The sequence below is a fragment of the Condylostylus longicornis genome, unplaced genomic scaffold (assembly GCF_029603195.1).
Source record: "Condylostylus longicornis isolate FDR11 unplaced genomic scaffold, ASM2960319v2 ptg000106l, whole genome shotgun sequence".
NCBI lineage: Eukaryota > Metazoa > Arthropoda > Insecta > Diptera > Dolichopodidae > Condylostylus > Condylostylus longicornis.
Genome location: NW_026578074.1, coordinates 802,838 through 820,588, shown reverse-complemented (window position 1 = coordinate 820,588; position 17,751 = coordinate 802,838). Strand labels below are relative to the sequence as shown.

The 17,751-nt window shown below is 22.1% G+C and overlaps 2 protein-coding genes across 3 annotated transcripts; one reads left to right on the top strand and one right to left on the bottom strand.

Moving 5' to 3' along the window:
* Positions 1 to 1,618: 1,618 nt before the first annotated feature.
* LOC129614203 (ubiquitin-associated domain-containing protein 1) lies at positions 1,619 to 5,059 on the bottom strand. Of its 2 annotated transcripts, none has more exons than XM_055528647.1 (5): positions 4,923 to 5,059; positions 4,515 to 4,846; positions 3,911 to 4,382; positions 3,653 to 3,858; positions 1,619 to 2,373 (listed from the first exon to the last, which is right to left on the bottom strand). In XM_055528647.1, exons 2-5 carry the CDS (start codon positions 4,745 to 4,747, stop codon positions 1,779 to 1,781), a joined length of 1,506 nt encoding a protein of 501 aa, XP_055384622.1. In that variant the 5' UTR covers positions 4,748 to 4,846; positions 4,923 to 5,059; the 3' UTR covers positions 1,619 to 1,778. The 2 variants fall into 2 exon arrangements, with proteins under 2 accessions (XP_055384622.1, XP_055384623.1); XM_055528648.1 differs by having other exon boundaries at positions 3,653 to 3,852.
* Positions 5,060 to 5,786: 727 nt separating this feature from the next.
* On the top strand, positions 5,787 to 16,342 carry LOC129614177 (golgin subfamily A member 1). Its single transcript, XM_055528598.1, has 7 exons — positions 5,787 to 6,625; positions 7,957 to 8,319; positions 11,512 to 11,937; positions 12,631 to 12,729; positions 14,867 to 15,301; positions 15,372 to 15,731; positions 15,966 to 16,342. The coding sequence occupies exons 1-7, from the start codon at positions 6,467 to 6,469 to the stop codon at positions 16,125 to 16,127; spliced, it is 2,004 nt and encodes a 667-aa protein (XP_055384573.1). The 5' UTR covers positions 5,787 to 6,466; the 3' UTR covers positions 16,128 to 16,342.
* The last annotated feature ends 1,409 nt before the right edge of the window (positions 16,343 to 17,751 follow it).

Here is a 17,751-nt window from a genome sequence, read left to right as displayed (position 1 = left end):
TAATTTGCATAAAGTATATTTTAATTTAATTTTTAATTAATTCTATACATTTCAATGCACATATTTATTTATATGTAAATATATTTCGATATTATTTCTATTGTGTATATTTAATTTAAAATACTTTTGAAATGAGCTATTTTTTTAGAGTCATGAAATAAATGTGTTTTTCTTTTTTTTTTTTACATTATAAATTTCGCTCGATAATTATTTTTCTTCTTTATACTTTTACTATTTTAACAAGTTATAGTAATAATAAGGATAATATTAATAATAATGATATTACGCAATATAATGATAATGATTAATATATATATATATATATATAGGTCTGGAATTATCTAAGGCCATTAATAATTATTGTTTATCTTCATATTTAATTTAAAATTAAATTTCATAATTTAATTTAAACTCATTTAAAATTTTTATTTGTTTTTCTTGGAAATTTCTAAGGCTAAAATTTCTATATGCAAAATTTGTAAAGTTTTTAATATGCAAAAACCAAAATTTAAATAAAATACTGCAAAATAATAATATTAATACTATGTTACACTAAATTGTGTAATCATATATAAAACACTGGTGTATAATTAATTTGATAAAATCATAAACAAGATTCTTAATTCATTAAACATGAGTAAATATCAAATTTGAGCTTAAATTTTTTTTTTAATTGCTTAAATTTAATAACTGTTTTAGAATTATATATTTGTTTTTAATTTATTTTTATTAATTTAGTTTCTGAATTTATTTATTATTTAACAAACTGCCTACTCGTATCAAATTTTAAGATATCACTTAATAATTTATTTAATGTTTTTTTTTTTTTCATTTTTCTTTTTCAAATTTGTATGTTAAATTTTAAAAAGATTTCTCAATTAGATGTGTAAATTTAAAAAGAAATTATGGGAGAAATTAACAGATAAATTAAGTTTTAAAAAAATTTAATTATGCATTTCTATCTCTTTTTATCACATAAATTTTATAAAATTTAAATATAATTAAAAAATTTATTTACAAAAAAATGGTTGCGAATAATTTCAATTTAATTTGAAATATGATAAAATAATGTTAACTAATAGTGCTACATTTTAATGCCATTCATTTTTTAGCATGTGCAATTATTGCTATAAAATATAATTTCTTTAATTTTAATTTAATTTGTTCTAAAAATTTTGTATTTAAATTTCATGATTTTACATCAAAAATTAATGTTGACGAAAGAAAAAGTTAGTCTATTTAAAAAGAGATTAATTTTTGAAACACTGAAAATATTTTTGTTTCTATAATAAGATCTCTATTTTTTTTGTAAAATATGAATAGTACAAAGTTATCAAATATAGGTTTAATTAATGAATTAAATTTGAAAAAAATAATTAATTTATTCAAATATTTTAAAGTGACAATAATGTTGTAGATCAAATTAAGTTTAATTATAAATTGTAACTAAAATAAAAAATTAGAAAAATAAGTTTTAATTGTGATTTTCATTAATATTTTTGAAATCTACCTTTAAACGTTTTTAAATTGTAGATGTTTAATCAAAAACGTTTATACAACGTTTATAATTAAGAAAATTTTAAAAAATTTTTGCTACAAAAAATTTTATTTAGGGCAAAATATTAATATTTTATTTACATTTAAATAATATTTATTTTTTTTGTTTGCATGATATTATATGAAATATAATATATTTTGAATATAATTTTAAAAAATAACAAAAAAAAAAAAAATTACAAATATACTTTTGCATAAAATGTTTGCACTACAAGCAAATATTATCGAACATCAGGTAAATTAAATTGATTAATACCTAAAATGTGTTTTTCTTCGTGATATTTTCTTAAGATATGTGATATAATTGTTGATGTGTCACTATCACCTAACCACATTGATAATGCATTTTGATTTTCTAGCATTGATAAATAAGCTATAAATATCTTTGGATTACTTAAACTAATCTGAACTTGAGGTGATTGCATCATTGCTTTTAAAATGGGTGATTCATGTGATAAACCTTCACGTAATTCTAATAAACTAGCATTTCGATTACCACATAGCCATTCACATGCAGCAGCCTGATTATTATGCGTTTTACGTAATGCTTCTCGAACATCTGCTTCAGAAAATCCCATTTCAATTAGCGATGAAACAACATGCGGTTGTGGTGGTACATCACGATAACTATATATCCTAACAATTTCGAGTAAAGCTTCAATATTATCTACAATACTATTAGTTTGAGAAAGTTTCGATGGTATTATTTGTGTATTAGATGATGCCGAAAGATGTGTAATACTATCTTCTATCGATGTTAATTCCTGTTCGCTCTGATGTTGAATCAACCATTCTAAAGCAGATGAGTATACCCCACTTTAAATTAAAAAAATTGTTTAAAAATATATTTAAAATATCATTAAAAAATTGATACAACAATAAAAAGTTATATTATATAAAATAAATATATAAAGGTGTATATTCAAATATTTCTATGATAAATAGAAACAACGAAATTAAGAAAAAATTAAAAATTTTTAAATCAAAATGAACTCGAATTTTCCTTTTCAATAATGCACTTATATATTTGAGTACATTAACTACTCTACACTTTTACAGCCTAATATGCAACGGCAGCACTGTTTCCAAACATTTTCTCGAAAAAATCTCGAAGATCAATTCGACACTCGAATCGAAATGTCAGTTGATCTTGAACACCATTGTAAACATAAACAAAATTCAGATTGCGAATTTATTTTTTTGTTGTTTTTTAAGCTACTGTAATAAATGTGTAGTAAACAGTGTATTTTCATAGTAAATTTGTATATTATTTTCTTCATTTTAAAAACTCACTTTTGAAAAAATGAGTAATGTCCAAAATTTGTATCGTATAGAAACTTTTGAACAAGCTCTATTAAGATGTAGAGCCGAAAATCGCTCAAATATTGAAAATGTTTGGAACGACGTTTTTATTGCTCATCATCACCCAAAAAAAGAAAAATTAATTGAAATAACAGGCGCTCCAAATTCAGGAAAGACTTTATTTTTGCTGGAAATAATGGGCAGATGTATACTTCCGCAGAATTATGGAGGGAAAGAATGTGAAGTTATTTTTCTCAATTGCGATCAAAAATTTTCATTGGAATATTTTTCAAATATATTAAAAAAGCTAATTTTGCAGAATGATAAGGAAGTTATAAATTTAAATATTGCAAATATTATGGAAATTTCCTTAAATCGCTTAAAAATTTACAATTGTTTTTCGTCAGATGACCTTGAATTTTCACTAATTGATACATCAACCTATGCTTTCAATAATAATAATTTACGCTTATTGTGTTTAGATTCTTTAGGCTCCTTTTATTGGAATGCACGTACAGAATTCCAACAAGAAACCAGATTTATCAAGATGGAAACTTATTACAATAAGATTTTCGAATCAATACAAAATATTTGTATTAAATACAAAATAAATGCAGCATATACAATTCCGAATTATTGCAGTAGTAAAGTAAAATTATTAGGTGATTATATATTCCACTTAACAAAAACGGATGAAGAAAATATTATTGAATCTCAAATCAAACATATAGCATTATACAATAAAGTACAATTTTCATTTAGTTATGATGGAATAAACATTATTTCAACTTACTTGTGCAGTTTTAATGCATAAATAGCTTTTTCTTTTGAAAACCCCATATCAACAAGGCACTGTAGTGTATCCGACTGGTGTCTTCTTTTATTGATCAATTTTTGTTTCAACATTGAAATTAATCTTGGAGCATAAGGACCCGCACCAATTATGTAAGCAGATTCTTGTGCCAAACTAATTAATACCTTGCGAACATCAAACTGTATCTGAAATAATTAATGCTCTGAATTTAAATACATATATTTTGGTGATACTTACGTCTGATTGCGCAACTAATTCATTAATATCCACCCTACGAAATTCCCTTGTTGGATGGGGTATATTTCGTGTTGCTTGTTCAATTTCTTCAACTCTTGGAGCTTGATATTGGTCAACAGATCTTTGAATATTTGTGCGTTTTACAGATAATACTAAAGTTTCGTTATTTTGTATTCCTAATTGTGCTAAAGTCTTATCTTCCTGCATATCTGTCTGATGAATTCCCGCAGAATCTGGTCTTGTAAGGCGATATCTGCTAGTAAGTTGTTTTATGTCTGTAGCATATAACGGTAAAGCACAAGAATCTGATGACAATTCAATTAAGATTTCATTTTTTAGTTCTAATAATTTTTTACTTGTGAATGCATCAATAAAAATTGAACGACCATTTTGTATCAATACGCGTATACGAATTTTTTCTTTAAGGTCTAAATCTTTTGATCGCCTTTGATTAATATTAGACGGATTTTTTCTGTAAAAGTTAATAAACAAAATTAAGTATGTATGTATATGAACCTACACTTTTAAAACTCAATTACAAACTTTTTTTGAAAAATTTTTAATAGTTTCTTCATTTTTAAAATTTTATACCAACTTGACTTACAATTTTGAGTATTTTTGACGTTCTTCTCTACGACTAATATGATTCGGAGATGATGAACTTGCTGTTAACTTTTGTGATTGTTGTTGTTGATGCGTTTGTTCTTGTTGGTGGCTATAATTATTTGAGGACGATCCAGCTACACTTGGAGATGGAGCACTTGGCAAAGATGAGGTATTATTATTATCATTTCGTTGTTTACGTGAGTTGACCCACTTACGTACCCAAGGGATCATAGTGGCATATTTCCAAATTTATATATTAACAATGTTTGATAATTTTAAAAAAAATTTCCATATTATCACACACTATTTTTATTTGATATAGTTATTTTTCTGAAAATCATTAAAAATTACTACACCAGATACATTTCTATTTTTATATGTTTCGAATTCCTAAGAGTATACTTACGCATTGAAAAATTTTACAGCAATTATTGAACAATAATTGGGTTTTCAGGAAAATTATGATTTAATATTATGTAAAACATTATTTAAAAAAATTGTATGTAATCAATTTTTAAATTTATTTTGTTTTAAAAAACTTTGAAAATATTTCGTAAATTTAGACAACTATTTGACAGATAAAATTCCAGTGTTGGTAAATTCAATTTCTGTTTATTGATTGTTTTCTATTAAAGCATTGATTACTTAATAAATTGAATACCAAATTAGAATTCGTTTTTTTATTTTATTACAATTTAAATGAAGTCAGATTTTTGAAGATCTTTAAAAATTATACAAAGTTTCATATATCCTTTTAAACATAGTGAAAATAAATTTGTGAATGAATGACTCGATTTCCGTAAGCTTTATATCCGTTGTGATATCTTATCTACTTTAAAATTTCATCAAAAAATTTTTTTTAATAACTCAAAATCTAATCAAATTTTGAGTAATTTATTTGTTGTCTATGAGTGGTTAGTTTAATATCTGTTCTTAAAGCAGATAATATGTTCTTACTATAATATGGTATATAACATGGCATTATTTTGTATTCAAATTTCTTAACTAGTAAATGAGGAATATAGTGTTTCTTTTCATATTAGTAGTTTGACAAAGGCAATATAAAGTTATTTCGAAAAAAATTTCATGTTTCTTTATTTGGTTTTGTGCTTGAAATTTTTAATAGGTTTTTCAAAATTCCATATCATAAACACAACAATTGCATATTGGTTTACTGGGTAACAATTAATGTCAAACATTTAACTAGAAAATGTCAAAAATCCAATTAGTTCATTTTATTCATTGCATATATACTGTTGGAGTAGAAATATTTGTTATTTTTCTTTGTGGATGATTTCATAAAGCATTAAAAACCACTAATTAAGTGGCTGAAAATGCATTATTTTAATTGATTATTAAAATACTTATGAAACATGTATTTCATGTGCAATAATTTTATTAAGTTTCAAGTCAGTTTTTGTATTACATAGAATATAAAAATATATCCAATATAGTGATAAAATAATAAAAAAAAAAAAATTGTTCTACTTAAGCATAACACCTGGCCAGCAAAAGAAATAAATAAAGTAAAACTTTTAATATAAGAACGTAATAGAAATTCGTAATTTAATATGTTAAAAATTCTTATCAGCGTAGTAAATGAAATTAAATTCCCCGGCGAGTAGAAAATACAAAAAAAAATGCAAATATTCAGTGAATAAAGAAAAAAAAAACCAATTTAGTGAACGTTTTTTAATTGCTTCATTGCCAGTTGTGTATGTATTATAATTATAATTATAAAAATAAGTATGTAAATAGTGTAACGTTGTCAAAAAATAAAACCAACATTTATGCTTTATAAAATCGTTTAATACTACCCACATTTTAAATAAAAGTATTAGCGAGTAAACTGGCACAGGAAAAAAAATTTTAATGAGTCATTGACAATTAAAATTTCTTATTTAAAAAAAAGTCCTTAGTAAATTAAGAATATATAGAACTGAAAGAAAAATGTTTGCCTCTTTAAAAAATAAAATTAAAGAAGAAACCGGTAACGATATACAATCTATACCACCAACGACACGTTCATCAATAATACAAAATCGTCGGGCCGGTAGACTCTCATCTACAACGAGTATTGCATCAACTGTTGAAGAAAATTTCGAACAGGTAAAATTTAGACGATAAAAAATAAATTATTAAAAAACATTTTAGTACTTATATACGTATTATCAGATTTATTATATAAAACGATTTATTTAAATGATTTTTACATAAGTAGCCAATTATACTACGTGTCTATTTTGCCTACTTCCTATATCAGTGAAAAAATAATATTAGTAGGTATGTAGGTATGTAGTTCCCTTCCGTATCATAGCTACTGTACTTAGTGATATTATTTAATAAATAGAGAACAAATCAAATTCAAAGTTGTAAATTTCCATTATTGGATAGATTTACATAGATACGTAGGCTTCTACTTTTAAAATTACTTATAGGTACTTTAAAACTCAAATTTTAATATTGAAATTCCAAAAAATTTTTGAATAGTTTAAAATAAAGCATTAATCTATGAGTCTATGGGGTTACTCTTCAATTAAAAATAACAAAAGTATAAGTTAAGTTAGGTAGATACCACCTACTTATTCACAAATATTCCTGCTTTCATCTCTATATGTAAAGATCTTCTATTTTCATCATAGAGATAGGTAGGTAGGTATATCTACTTTTGTTTGCTTTTCTCTTACTTATTTTTCATAAGATCATGGTGCAGAAGAAATAACAAAGTGTTAACAAGCTCTAATTTAATTGCACATTTTGAAAATTAATTTAATTTAAATAATAGTTATATAGGTAACTATATAGTTTAGAAATTACTTAACTACTTAGAAAATATGTTGTCGCATTGAAAAAGCATGGTATGTACGTGCATTTTATATATTAGCGTGATGTAAGTGTATTTCTTTGTATCTATTGAACTTAGAAGTAATAATGAGTCTTATACTAGCTATTAAGCACCTTAGAACTATTTAACTGTAAGAAATTCTTAAAAATTTTCAATTCATACGTGTTAAATTCTATAAAGAAATATAATTTCTCTACAAAAAAAAAATTAATTTCTTAACTTGGGAAGAAGAAATCCACATAAGACCTTATTAGTACTTTTTTTTTAATCATAATAAATATATCCGTATGTATATATAAATTATGTACATATGTACTTACAAATCTAAAATTATCAGAATAAAATTTTTGCTTTCAATAACTCTTATCGTATAAGATTGTTTATTATACATAAAGTAAATAAATAATACAATATTCTTCATACAAGTTAATATGTACTTATCTGTAACTGTAACTTAATTTATTTCCAAAATTAAATAATCAAAACAAAAAATTTCTTTGTATTTTATATTTTCATAAATATTTGTATATATATATAATATATATAAATACAATGTAAACATTTTTCATATGTACTTTTTATACTTAAATCACAGAAAGATACCGAATTGAATTCATTACGTAGCCAATACAATGAGCTTTCTGCTAAATATTATGAATTGAATAAGCGTTTTGAAATTGTGCAAGAGGAGAAAAATAATATCGAAAGAGCTAATCAAATTCTTCTTGAATCAGTTAAAGTTGCACAAAATCAAAAAGATTTAGTTTCTGAGGAACAAGAAAAAATACAAAATTGTCAATATGCTGAAATTGAAAAACTTAAAGGATTATTATCATTTCGTGAACAGCAAGCTGTTGATCATTTAGCAACTGTTAAACAAAATCAACAGCAAATTGAAAATTTAACTGCTGAATTAGAACGTTTAAAAATTTTAGAACCAATGCTTGAAGATCTAAAGGTAAGTACAATAAATTACTTCCTTATTATACAAAAGTATATAAGAAAAAATTCTTTTTCACGGGAATTTTTTTTTAAATTATACTATAAATGCTTACAGATTTTAGAATGATAATATTTAAGAAAAAATAAGCTTTATGCACTGCACTATCTTTTAAGTTGGAAATTCACGCTATATTTTTTTACATTTAAATTAAAGCTTTTTTTATTTTACAAGTATTGCAATTTTGTTGCAAGTAAATTTTGCTTTTTTCACAATATCTTGTTATTAAATGTATTAAATTGATTAAGGGCTAGATATTGGTTTCTTCAAGTATCTATACCTTAATTCATAATATTAATATTTTAATACATCAAAATATTTTTTGCAGTATCATCTAATGTTATGCTTTTCAAATTAATTAAAATTATATAATTATTGTATCTAGTTAAAGATTTCTTTTTTATTAATAATTTTGCTTCAAATCGGCTCATCAAAAATTTCCATTTCATCTTTGTGATTAAATCCTTTTCTAATTTTAGAAAATTTTCTACATTTATATTTAAAATATCCTCTGCAATATTATTACTTAATCTAGATTCTGTTAAAGTGCCTGTGTGATCCGTTAAATGCGTATTAATATCAAAGAACTGATCGAATTTATTATTTGAATCATTAAATGAAAATTGTAATTGACATCTCTCATTAAAACATATTTCTTCATATTGTTTTAATCGTTTTTTGCAGATTTTACTAAAACCAAATGTTATACGTATAATGAATACATATAATTGTCTTGATGAGAACCTTTTTGAAAATTGAATACATACCACTTTTTTCCAATTATACTTGAATATCCATCCAAATCAAATTTAGTTATCATTGCATATAGAACAGCAGTAAATTCTTCAGATGTATCGTCTTTTAAATGACCATTAATACGGTCATAAATTTGCTGTACTGTCATTACAGTTTTAATTGAATCAGCTAAAATTCAAATTAAGAATTAAAAATATCACATTTTCATAAAAACCGCAAATATTTTTATTATTATAAAATTGTAGAATACAAAAAAGAAACACTTTTACTTATGTAGTAAAAAGCATTTCAAATATAATTTACTTACCACTTGGCAAATCAAAATTACTAAAATGAAAATTATCTAAAATTGGTAATTCAGCTTTTGTAATGAAATTTCTTAATTCATTTGCTTCTTTACTATTTGGATTCTCAATTATTAGACTACGAGAACTTACTCCTAATACCGCTTGTTTATAAAATGTTGAATATCCAACTCTAATATCAATTAAATGCAATACTGTTTTTAGTGGTTCCCAATGGTCTATAACACGTGTTATCCATTCGTGATTCCAAATTGTAAATAAAACTCCTTTTAGAAAACTTTTATCGATAACAACCAATTCTAAACATTGTAAGTTTGATCCTGATTTTGATTTAATATTTCGTAAAGGTTTTATTATCCTAACACAAACTAGTAAATCAACAAATTGTCCTGAACATTTTATACCACTTGAATGAATATCAGCTAAAAGTAAAATGGAGTCAATTGTTTTTAATTGTTCGTTACGTAATTCTTGAATTTTTTTAAATTTTGAACTTCTTGTTGATAAATGACGTTCAATAAATCCAAATTCTTCAGTAATAACTAATGAAAATGGTAATGATACAGTTGGTTCAAATTGTAATTTCTCCCTTGATATTTTATTTGATTCGTATATAATTTTCGGGCATATAATGTCAATTACATCATATAAATGATATCTTTGATTTATTTCATCAATTTTCTCTTTACATAACCAAATTTTTATATTTGTAAAATGTTCCTTGCTATCACGTACAGTTAATGTCATCACTCCACAAAATTCTTCTGTACGTTTTGAAATAAAAATATTTGGTTGAGTTTTTGCTATAATTAAACAAACAATCAACACGTTTTTATCTTGTGGAGTAATTTCACATAAACGTTTTCTTTCTATTTCAGCCATTTTAAGTTTACCAACCAATATTATATTTAAATGATTTTATTAAATAAATTTTACAGTAACAGTTTTATTTTAAAGTGTTGCCATTTTGAAAAATGGTTTAGCTTTGCTTCTATTTAAAAATTTTTGAAATAAGTGTACGGAAGTTAGTTAATTTCTTTTTTTTTTTTTAAATGTGTAGCAACTATTGTATTATTCAGCAGCATTCGTATAAAATTCAATAAAAGAGAGTGATTGATCGTAACTCTTAAGTAATATTTTGAGAATATAAAAAAACAATTGAGTATTACGATTTACGGCATACGAGTACGCTTTTTCTCTATCCTATTATAATGGGTAATGTGCATGCATCTGTATTTCTACTATTTAGGTTGAAGATCTACTATAAACATTTCAAATATCACACATTAATGACATTGATGACCGTTATTATCTTGTTCATACTTAAATACTTTTTTCGTTACATAATAATATAAGCTGTGTCAATTTGTCATTTCATTATGCCACAAATCTAATGCAATTTGTGAAATCTAGAGTAAAAATGATTGTTGGTCAATAGTGTTTTAATATAGTTCTATATTATTGATTCTATTGAAATCTAATTTTGACAAAAGTGAAAAACCAATTTAAATTTCAACTTTGAAAAATTTTTGTTATAAGTTTGAGTTTAATATGAATTTTGTTTTTTAATTATGCAATTGTTAAAAGCTTTTTAGTGTTTATGTATGTATTTTCTTAATAAATTTGTAAGTATGATTTTGATTTAAGTATAACTTTTTGAAATTAATCATTTAACATAATAACTTAATTTTTAAGTGTTACTGCTAATATTAGTTTTAAGATATTGCCTGGATTTTGTACATATTTTTGTTTCTCTACCACAACTATAAGCAACATTTCACAATACAAGTTTCATTTATATTTTGTATATGTAGTACTTATTTTAAACACTTATTCTCTTATAAAAATATTTAAGAATTTTGCTAGTAGCTTCAACTACTATTTTGTTACGTTTTTATTTCATTACTTCATTTTCATTTTGTAGTTTTAATGCTCGTCATACTTTGACATACATTGCATTTTCTAAATAACATGCTTACATTTACATATATTTTTTGTATATTTTAATTTATTTATACCATTATTGATTTATTTATTTGAAACAAAACCACAATATTTTTAATTTAATCTAATTCAAATTTTTTTGTAGGATGAATTAGAACGTTTAAGACATGCATCACAATTAGATAAAAATAATTTAACGACAACATTAGCTGCTGTTGATGAAGAAAATCGTCATTTAAAAATGCGTTTACAAATTATTGATCAATCTCGTCTTGAATCAATATCAACAATGAGTACTGATGAAAAATTTCAAGCTCTAATACATGAACGTAAATTATTGGAGCAACGTCTCGAAGAAGCTCATTTACAATTATCTGATATAAAAAGTTCATGGAGTGGACAAAATTTAGCATTAGAAACTCAAGTTAGTCGATTATCAAGGCAAGTTGCTGAAGAAACAACTGAAAAACGAAAAGCTTTGAAAATGCGTGATGATTATTCAGAAAAAATTAAATCATTAGAATTTGATTTAATTAATTCAAGGGAACAAATAGAACATAGAGATAATAAGGTGAATTTTAATATGAGAATGAAAAATTAAAATTAAAAACTATAGCTAAATAATTTTTCTAAATGAACGGATTAACTTACATTGAAATGCTCTTTCAAATGAAATGAAAGTATATTATATATATATTTCTATAAGTGAAATGTTGCTTATTTTTAATAACTTGAATAATGAAACCACTTACCTCTTTACGATAAGACTTGAATTTAAAATTTTAATCTGTTAATTAATTTTTTTTTTTAAATTATCATAATTTGAGTGATTAAAACTTTTGTCAACAAACTTTTGTATGTAAATATTAAAAATTTAACAATTTCGTAAAGATTTTGTTCTTTATCACAATCATTTTGTGGCATATACTTTTAAGGAAATGGAGTTTTGAATATTTTCTTATTATTTTTTTTTTTATAATAAACTACTTAATTTTAAAAAACCTACTTTTTTCGAAAAATTAAAATATTTACATTCAAATTTATTTAATATTTGTATTTAATATGTGTTATTCTTGGAAATTTTTTTCGAACTCAAATCTATATATTCAGTTTGGTCTTTCAATATCTTTAAATTTTGGTATTTTTTTTCCAAAACAAAGAAATAAAAATAATTTTTAGCTTGAATATTGATAAAATGTAAAATTTTATTTAAATTTTTTAAATAATATTATTCTTTTGTTCCATTATCAAAACTAAATTATAGATAAAACTACTTGAAGAGGAAATTGATGAATTGAATTTAGCTTTGAGAGAATGTCGTGAAGAAAGTGAGGAAGAAATTCTATGTGTTAAAAATAAACTTGTAAGTAATTCAAATGGATCCTAAAAGAAAAAAAAATCACAAATCATAATAATTTTAAAAAATTATTATTTTTCACCAAAGATAGAAAAAACCAAATAGAATTTTAATTTAAATTTTAATATGCATTAGCTTGCCTTTTGATTAATATCAAAATATATTTGCATAAATTTAATAATAAATATTTAAAAATATATTTTTTATTTTTCTAAGTTGAATTTATTTAAAATTTTATTTTTAATATTTTTCCAAAGTCTTTATTTCTGTACTTAAAAATTTTAATAATAACATTAATGTAATAAGAATTTTTTTTTTCTTTTAAGTTTAATAAAATAGTTTTTGTTTTTTAATTTACTAATCTCATAAAATTTGTTTTAATTATTTGTTTTTGTTTTTTTTTGGAATTCTTTTATAGTGGGATTTAAAGTTCGGTTCTTTATTCTTAATTAGAAGAAAATATTTTAAAAGCTCTATTATTTGTTCCTAGCTATAATTTATGAATGTTTTTTTCAAATACTATAAATACTACAAAATTCTGTTTTAATTATAGCTTTCGGTTATTTTAATTGAATCTATTTAAATCGAAAGTAAGAAAAAGTTGTTCTACATGATTCATTTTGGTTTGCGGTTTAAAAATTGCTGACATACAATACTCTTTCTAATATATACTTAATTAGAATATTTTTTTCATTTAAAAAGTTCCATAACAATTTTTTAATTTTTGTATTAATATTTATTTGGTTCTATAATTTATTTAATTTTGCAGAAAGCTAAAGTAACTTATATACGATCAAGTTGCAAATTTGTTTTTTTTTTATTTAAAATTTAATCACTTTGGTTTTTGTTTTCGAACCTAAGTTTCTTAAGATTAAAAACAAAATATTTTTAAACTATAATCGAATTAGATTCAAATTAAATTCTCTGTTGTCATTCCAAATTTAAAATTGTCGCATGAGTTCCAGCGTATATCAAATTTTTCAATTCTCAATAAAATTTTTGGTACATTTTATAAAATATTCAGTATTTAATAGGTTTATAAATCTACAGAACTAGAATTCTAATATATTTATTTATGTGAATAATATTTTAATAAAATTAAAGGATTATTTAAAATATATTAATTAACAATTCAACAATATTTATATGACTAATTCTTATTTCTGTAAGGTGGATGAATAAAAATTTACAAAGATAATATTTTATACCCTAGAAAGTATGTATGCACATACTCATGTATCTTAAATATAATCAGATATATGTATCTTAAAATATTTTGTAGTGGTAAGTTTATTTTTTCTTTCTTTCGAAAATGTGAAATAACAAAAATTAATTAAAAATTTGCAATATGCAAAAATTTCAAAAATTGTTTTATGTCATTATAAAATTTTTTGTATAACGTTAAATTTGTAGCGTGAGTTTTATACAACTATAAAAATATAAAAGATTTAGTATAATTGAATTGATTCGAACTGAAGAGAATTGAGAATATTACAAGATTAACAGATTTCTAACTAGATTGGACTATGATTTATGTTATGCATTTTTAAAAATTAAAGAAAATTCAACATCGCGTTCAGCTAAATTACGTTGCAATTTTATCTTACTGTGTCTTTTCTGTAAGTCAACCAAAAATTTTGAATTACATTGGATATTGAGTCAATTGTAGTTTATGTTACATTACTTTCTTTAAGTTTCTGGTTTTTGCCAATATTCTAATGAATTCAAATAATTTAATAATATAATTTTATAACATTTTCCTTTAATTTTAATTTTTAAGTGCAAATTAAATATATTAATAAAATTTTGTAAAGTTAAATCGTTCCAAATTAAATGAAAATCAATACAGGCTGTCAGACCCATAGTTCAAATAGCTTCCGCTTTATGTTTGAATACATTTGTGTCAAAAAACAAAGGGAAATCTATGATAATTTCAATTATAATACGCATGACCATCAAAACACTTATCTATAATATCTTAAAAAATTTATTTTTTTATCTTAACCATTTTTCACATAACCTGTTATTTTTATAACAAATTTACAAGTTTTTCCATTAAAATTAAACTTTTTATTTTTAATTTTTTAATTGAAAATTTCATTTTATTCTATATAATCCTATTTTAAATTGATTTAATTGTTAGGAACAAGCGGCAGAAGAAATTCAAGATTTAAAAATACGTTTATCAGCAGCTGATGAAAGATTAAATGATTATGTTGATAATTCTGAACAAGTTACACTCGCGCTCCGAAAACAAATAACATTATTGCAAGAACAAATAACAAATTTAACATTAAATTTGGATACAGAAAGACAAGAAAAAAATGCAGCAATATTAAGAATTGCTGAATTATCACAAAGTGAAGAAATTTTACGTAAAGATTTACGAATTGAACGTGATGAATGTAATGAATTACATGAAAAAGTTGAAGATTTACAACAAAATTTAAATCATACAACAAATGAATTAAATGATATTAAACAAAAATCGATTGAGTTAAATACTGTGATTAATAACCAAAGTGATCGTATAGCACAAGTTGATAGTTTAACAAATGAATTAAATGAGAAAAATAAGGTAATTATTAATATAATAAAATTAATTATTATTTAAAAAGTTATAAAATTTTGAATTTTTCTCTTTATAGTCAATAAAAATATTAAATCAACGTTTAACCGATTTAAAGAAAACTATTCAAAGTGAATTACAATGTAAAACGAATTCTTCATATTATTCTGAAAATAATACTTTATCATCAACAAATACAACAATTAATTTAATAAATAGTGAAAAGAATTGTAATAATATTGAATTTTCTAAAACCAGTAATGGTTTAAGTAATTCAACAACAAATTCTAATATTACATGCAATTTTAATAATAATAGCAGACCTCAATCAGTTGGTAGTAATTCTAGTGGTGGTGTTACAGGTGGACCAATTATAATGGATGAAGTTAATTTTAAATATTTAAAACATGTGATTGTAAAATTTTTAACTAGTCGTGAGGTAATTTTTTTAATTTTTAACTATAAATCAATTTTATTAATATGATTAACTAAAAAATTGTGTGATTATTGAAAAATATATTTAAAATTTATTAATTTTAGAAAATCTTATATCGCAAACTGGTTTTACTCTATTACATAAAATTTTCACATAATTTTTTTTTTTAATCATTTAATATTTTTTTGGAAAAAAAAAAATATTAAATAACAATTTTCTTTTTTTATTATGTACAAGGTTGAAGCACGTCATTTAATTAGAGCTGTTGCAACATTATTACATTTGACTACAGATGAAGAAAAACTCTTACATGACACATTAAATTGGAAAATGAGTTGGTTTGGTACTAAACCAGATCATCGTAGTGGTCTACGTGCCTTTTCTATTCCACCAAGTTAATATTAATGAATTTAAAACAAAGAAAAAAAAAAAAAAACGAAATACAATAATTTTAACGATTCCAAAAAAATAAAAAAATTTTAAAATTTGAAAATATTTTTTTTTTTTGTTTTTAATTTTGATAATAAAATAATATTTTCGTTAAAATATCCTTAATTATACCAAAAAATTAATGAAAAACATTCCCGCTTCAAAATGCTATGTATTTTAAAATAATTTTAAGTTTTTAGAATTAACAAGAATAATTTTAAATTTTAATTAAAAATTCTATTATATAGGGTGACCAAAATTATATTGTATTTTTTTTTTTTTTTAATAAAATATAATTTATTTGATTAAATACTTTAATAATTAAAGTATATGTATGTAATAATAATTCAGAACTGATTTATTATATTTATAAGCGATCAATTTCAATCAAATAAATTTTGTTTTTATTTATTTAAATAATTTTTTTTAAAATGTTTTATTATTGTAATTTTAATTTCTGGCATTACCTAGTATTAAAAGTATATAATAAAATTGCATATACTTAGGCGAACTATTTTTAAAATTCATATTAAATCAGATTAAATTTTGTGTACGTAGACGTACATTTAAAATTTGTAATACGAAAATTATTTTTATTTAAAGAGAATTTTAATTAAAAATATTAAAGCTCACCTAACATTTCATTTTATTTAAATTTCAATACTTATATTAATAATTTTTCTTATTGTTAATTTATATAGAAAATAAATTTAATATAATTTTAAGATTTTCTTTATTCAATTATTTTGCATTATTTAAAAATTATTTGTATTTTTGTTCAAATTATGCATTTTTGCAAAATTATTCTTTTTAATTTTAATGAAAAACCAAAATTTTTAAAATAATTTTTTTTTTATTAACAAAAACAAAATCAAGTTTATTTCTTTATTAACAGGTTTATTGAATATTTAAATATTGTATACGGATTGTTACAACAAATTATTCGAAATTCAATCATATATGTATTTCAAAAATTAACATTTTAATTTTATTTTTGTGGTCTCTATTTAAAACTAATTTCTTTTCTTAAACATACATTAATAATTTGATTTTTTTTAAACAATAAATCTAATTATTAAATTCAGAAAAATTATCTTAAACAAATAACAAATTTATTATGAAGTTCTAAATATTTTAAAATCACAATTCAAATTATTTTATATAGATTTTGTATAAAATTGTATTCCAAATTTAATTCCGAATTAATTACAAAATTTAATTTAAATTACTTATTACCATTGTAATCGTATCTCATCCGTATTTTTTTTTTTAAAAAATAGAAACTTAACATATTCATATATTTAAAATATAATTAAAAACATTAAATATCTTTATAAAACTAAGCAACTATATTAACTTCATAAAATTCTATAATAGAAAATTCGATATTAAAATAAGTAAAATAAAAACAGAAAAAACCAACGTTATTATTTTAGAATTAATAGAATATTAAAATTTAAATAAATTGTAAAAAAATGAATGAAATTTTTTTTAGACTGACAATAATACGAAAATATAGTCAAGTAATAAAAGAAAAAAAAAATATTAATATTAATATTATTGCATGAATTAATATTGTCAATAATTGGAAAAA

Bases quoted from the DNA above. Each gene is read 5' to 3' on its own strand.
- LOC129614203 (XM_055528647.1), bottom strand. From the start codon at position 4,747: ATGATCCCTTGGGTACGTAAGTGGGTCAACTCACGTAAACAACGAAAT. The intron at 4,383-4,514 runs GTAAGTCAAGTT...TAACTTTTACAG, and splicing joins CGTCAAAAATACTCAAAATT to AAAAAATCCGTCTAATATTA. The intron at 2,374-3,652 runs GTAAGTTGAAAT...TTTAATTTAAAG, and splicing joins TATGCATTAAAACTGCACAA to TGGGGTATACTCATCTGCTT.
- LOC129614177 (XM_055528598.1), top strand. From the start codon at position 6,467: ATGTTTGCCTCTTTAAAAAATAAAATTAAAGAAGAAACCGGTAACGAT. The intron at 6,626-7,956 runs GTAAAATTTAGA...CTTAAATCACAG, and splicing joins TTGAAGAAAATTTCGAACAG to AAAGATACCGAATTGAATTC. The intron at 11,938-12,630 runs GTGAATTTTAAT...ACTAAATTATAG, and splicing joins TAGAACATAGAGATAATAAG to ATAAAACTACTTGAAGAGGA.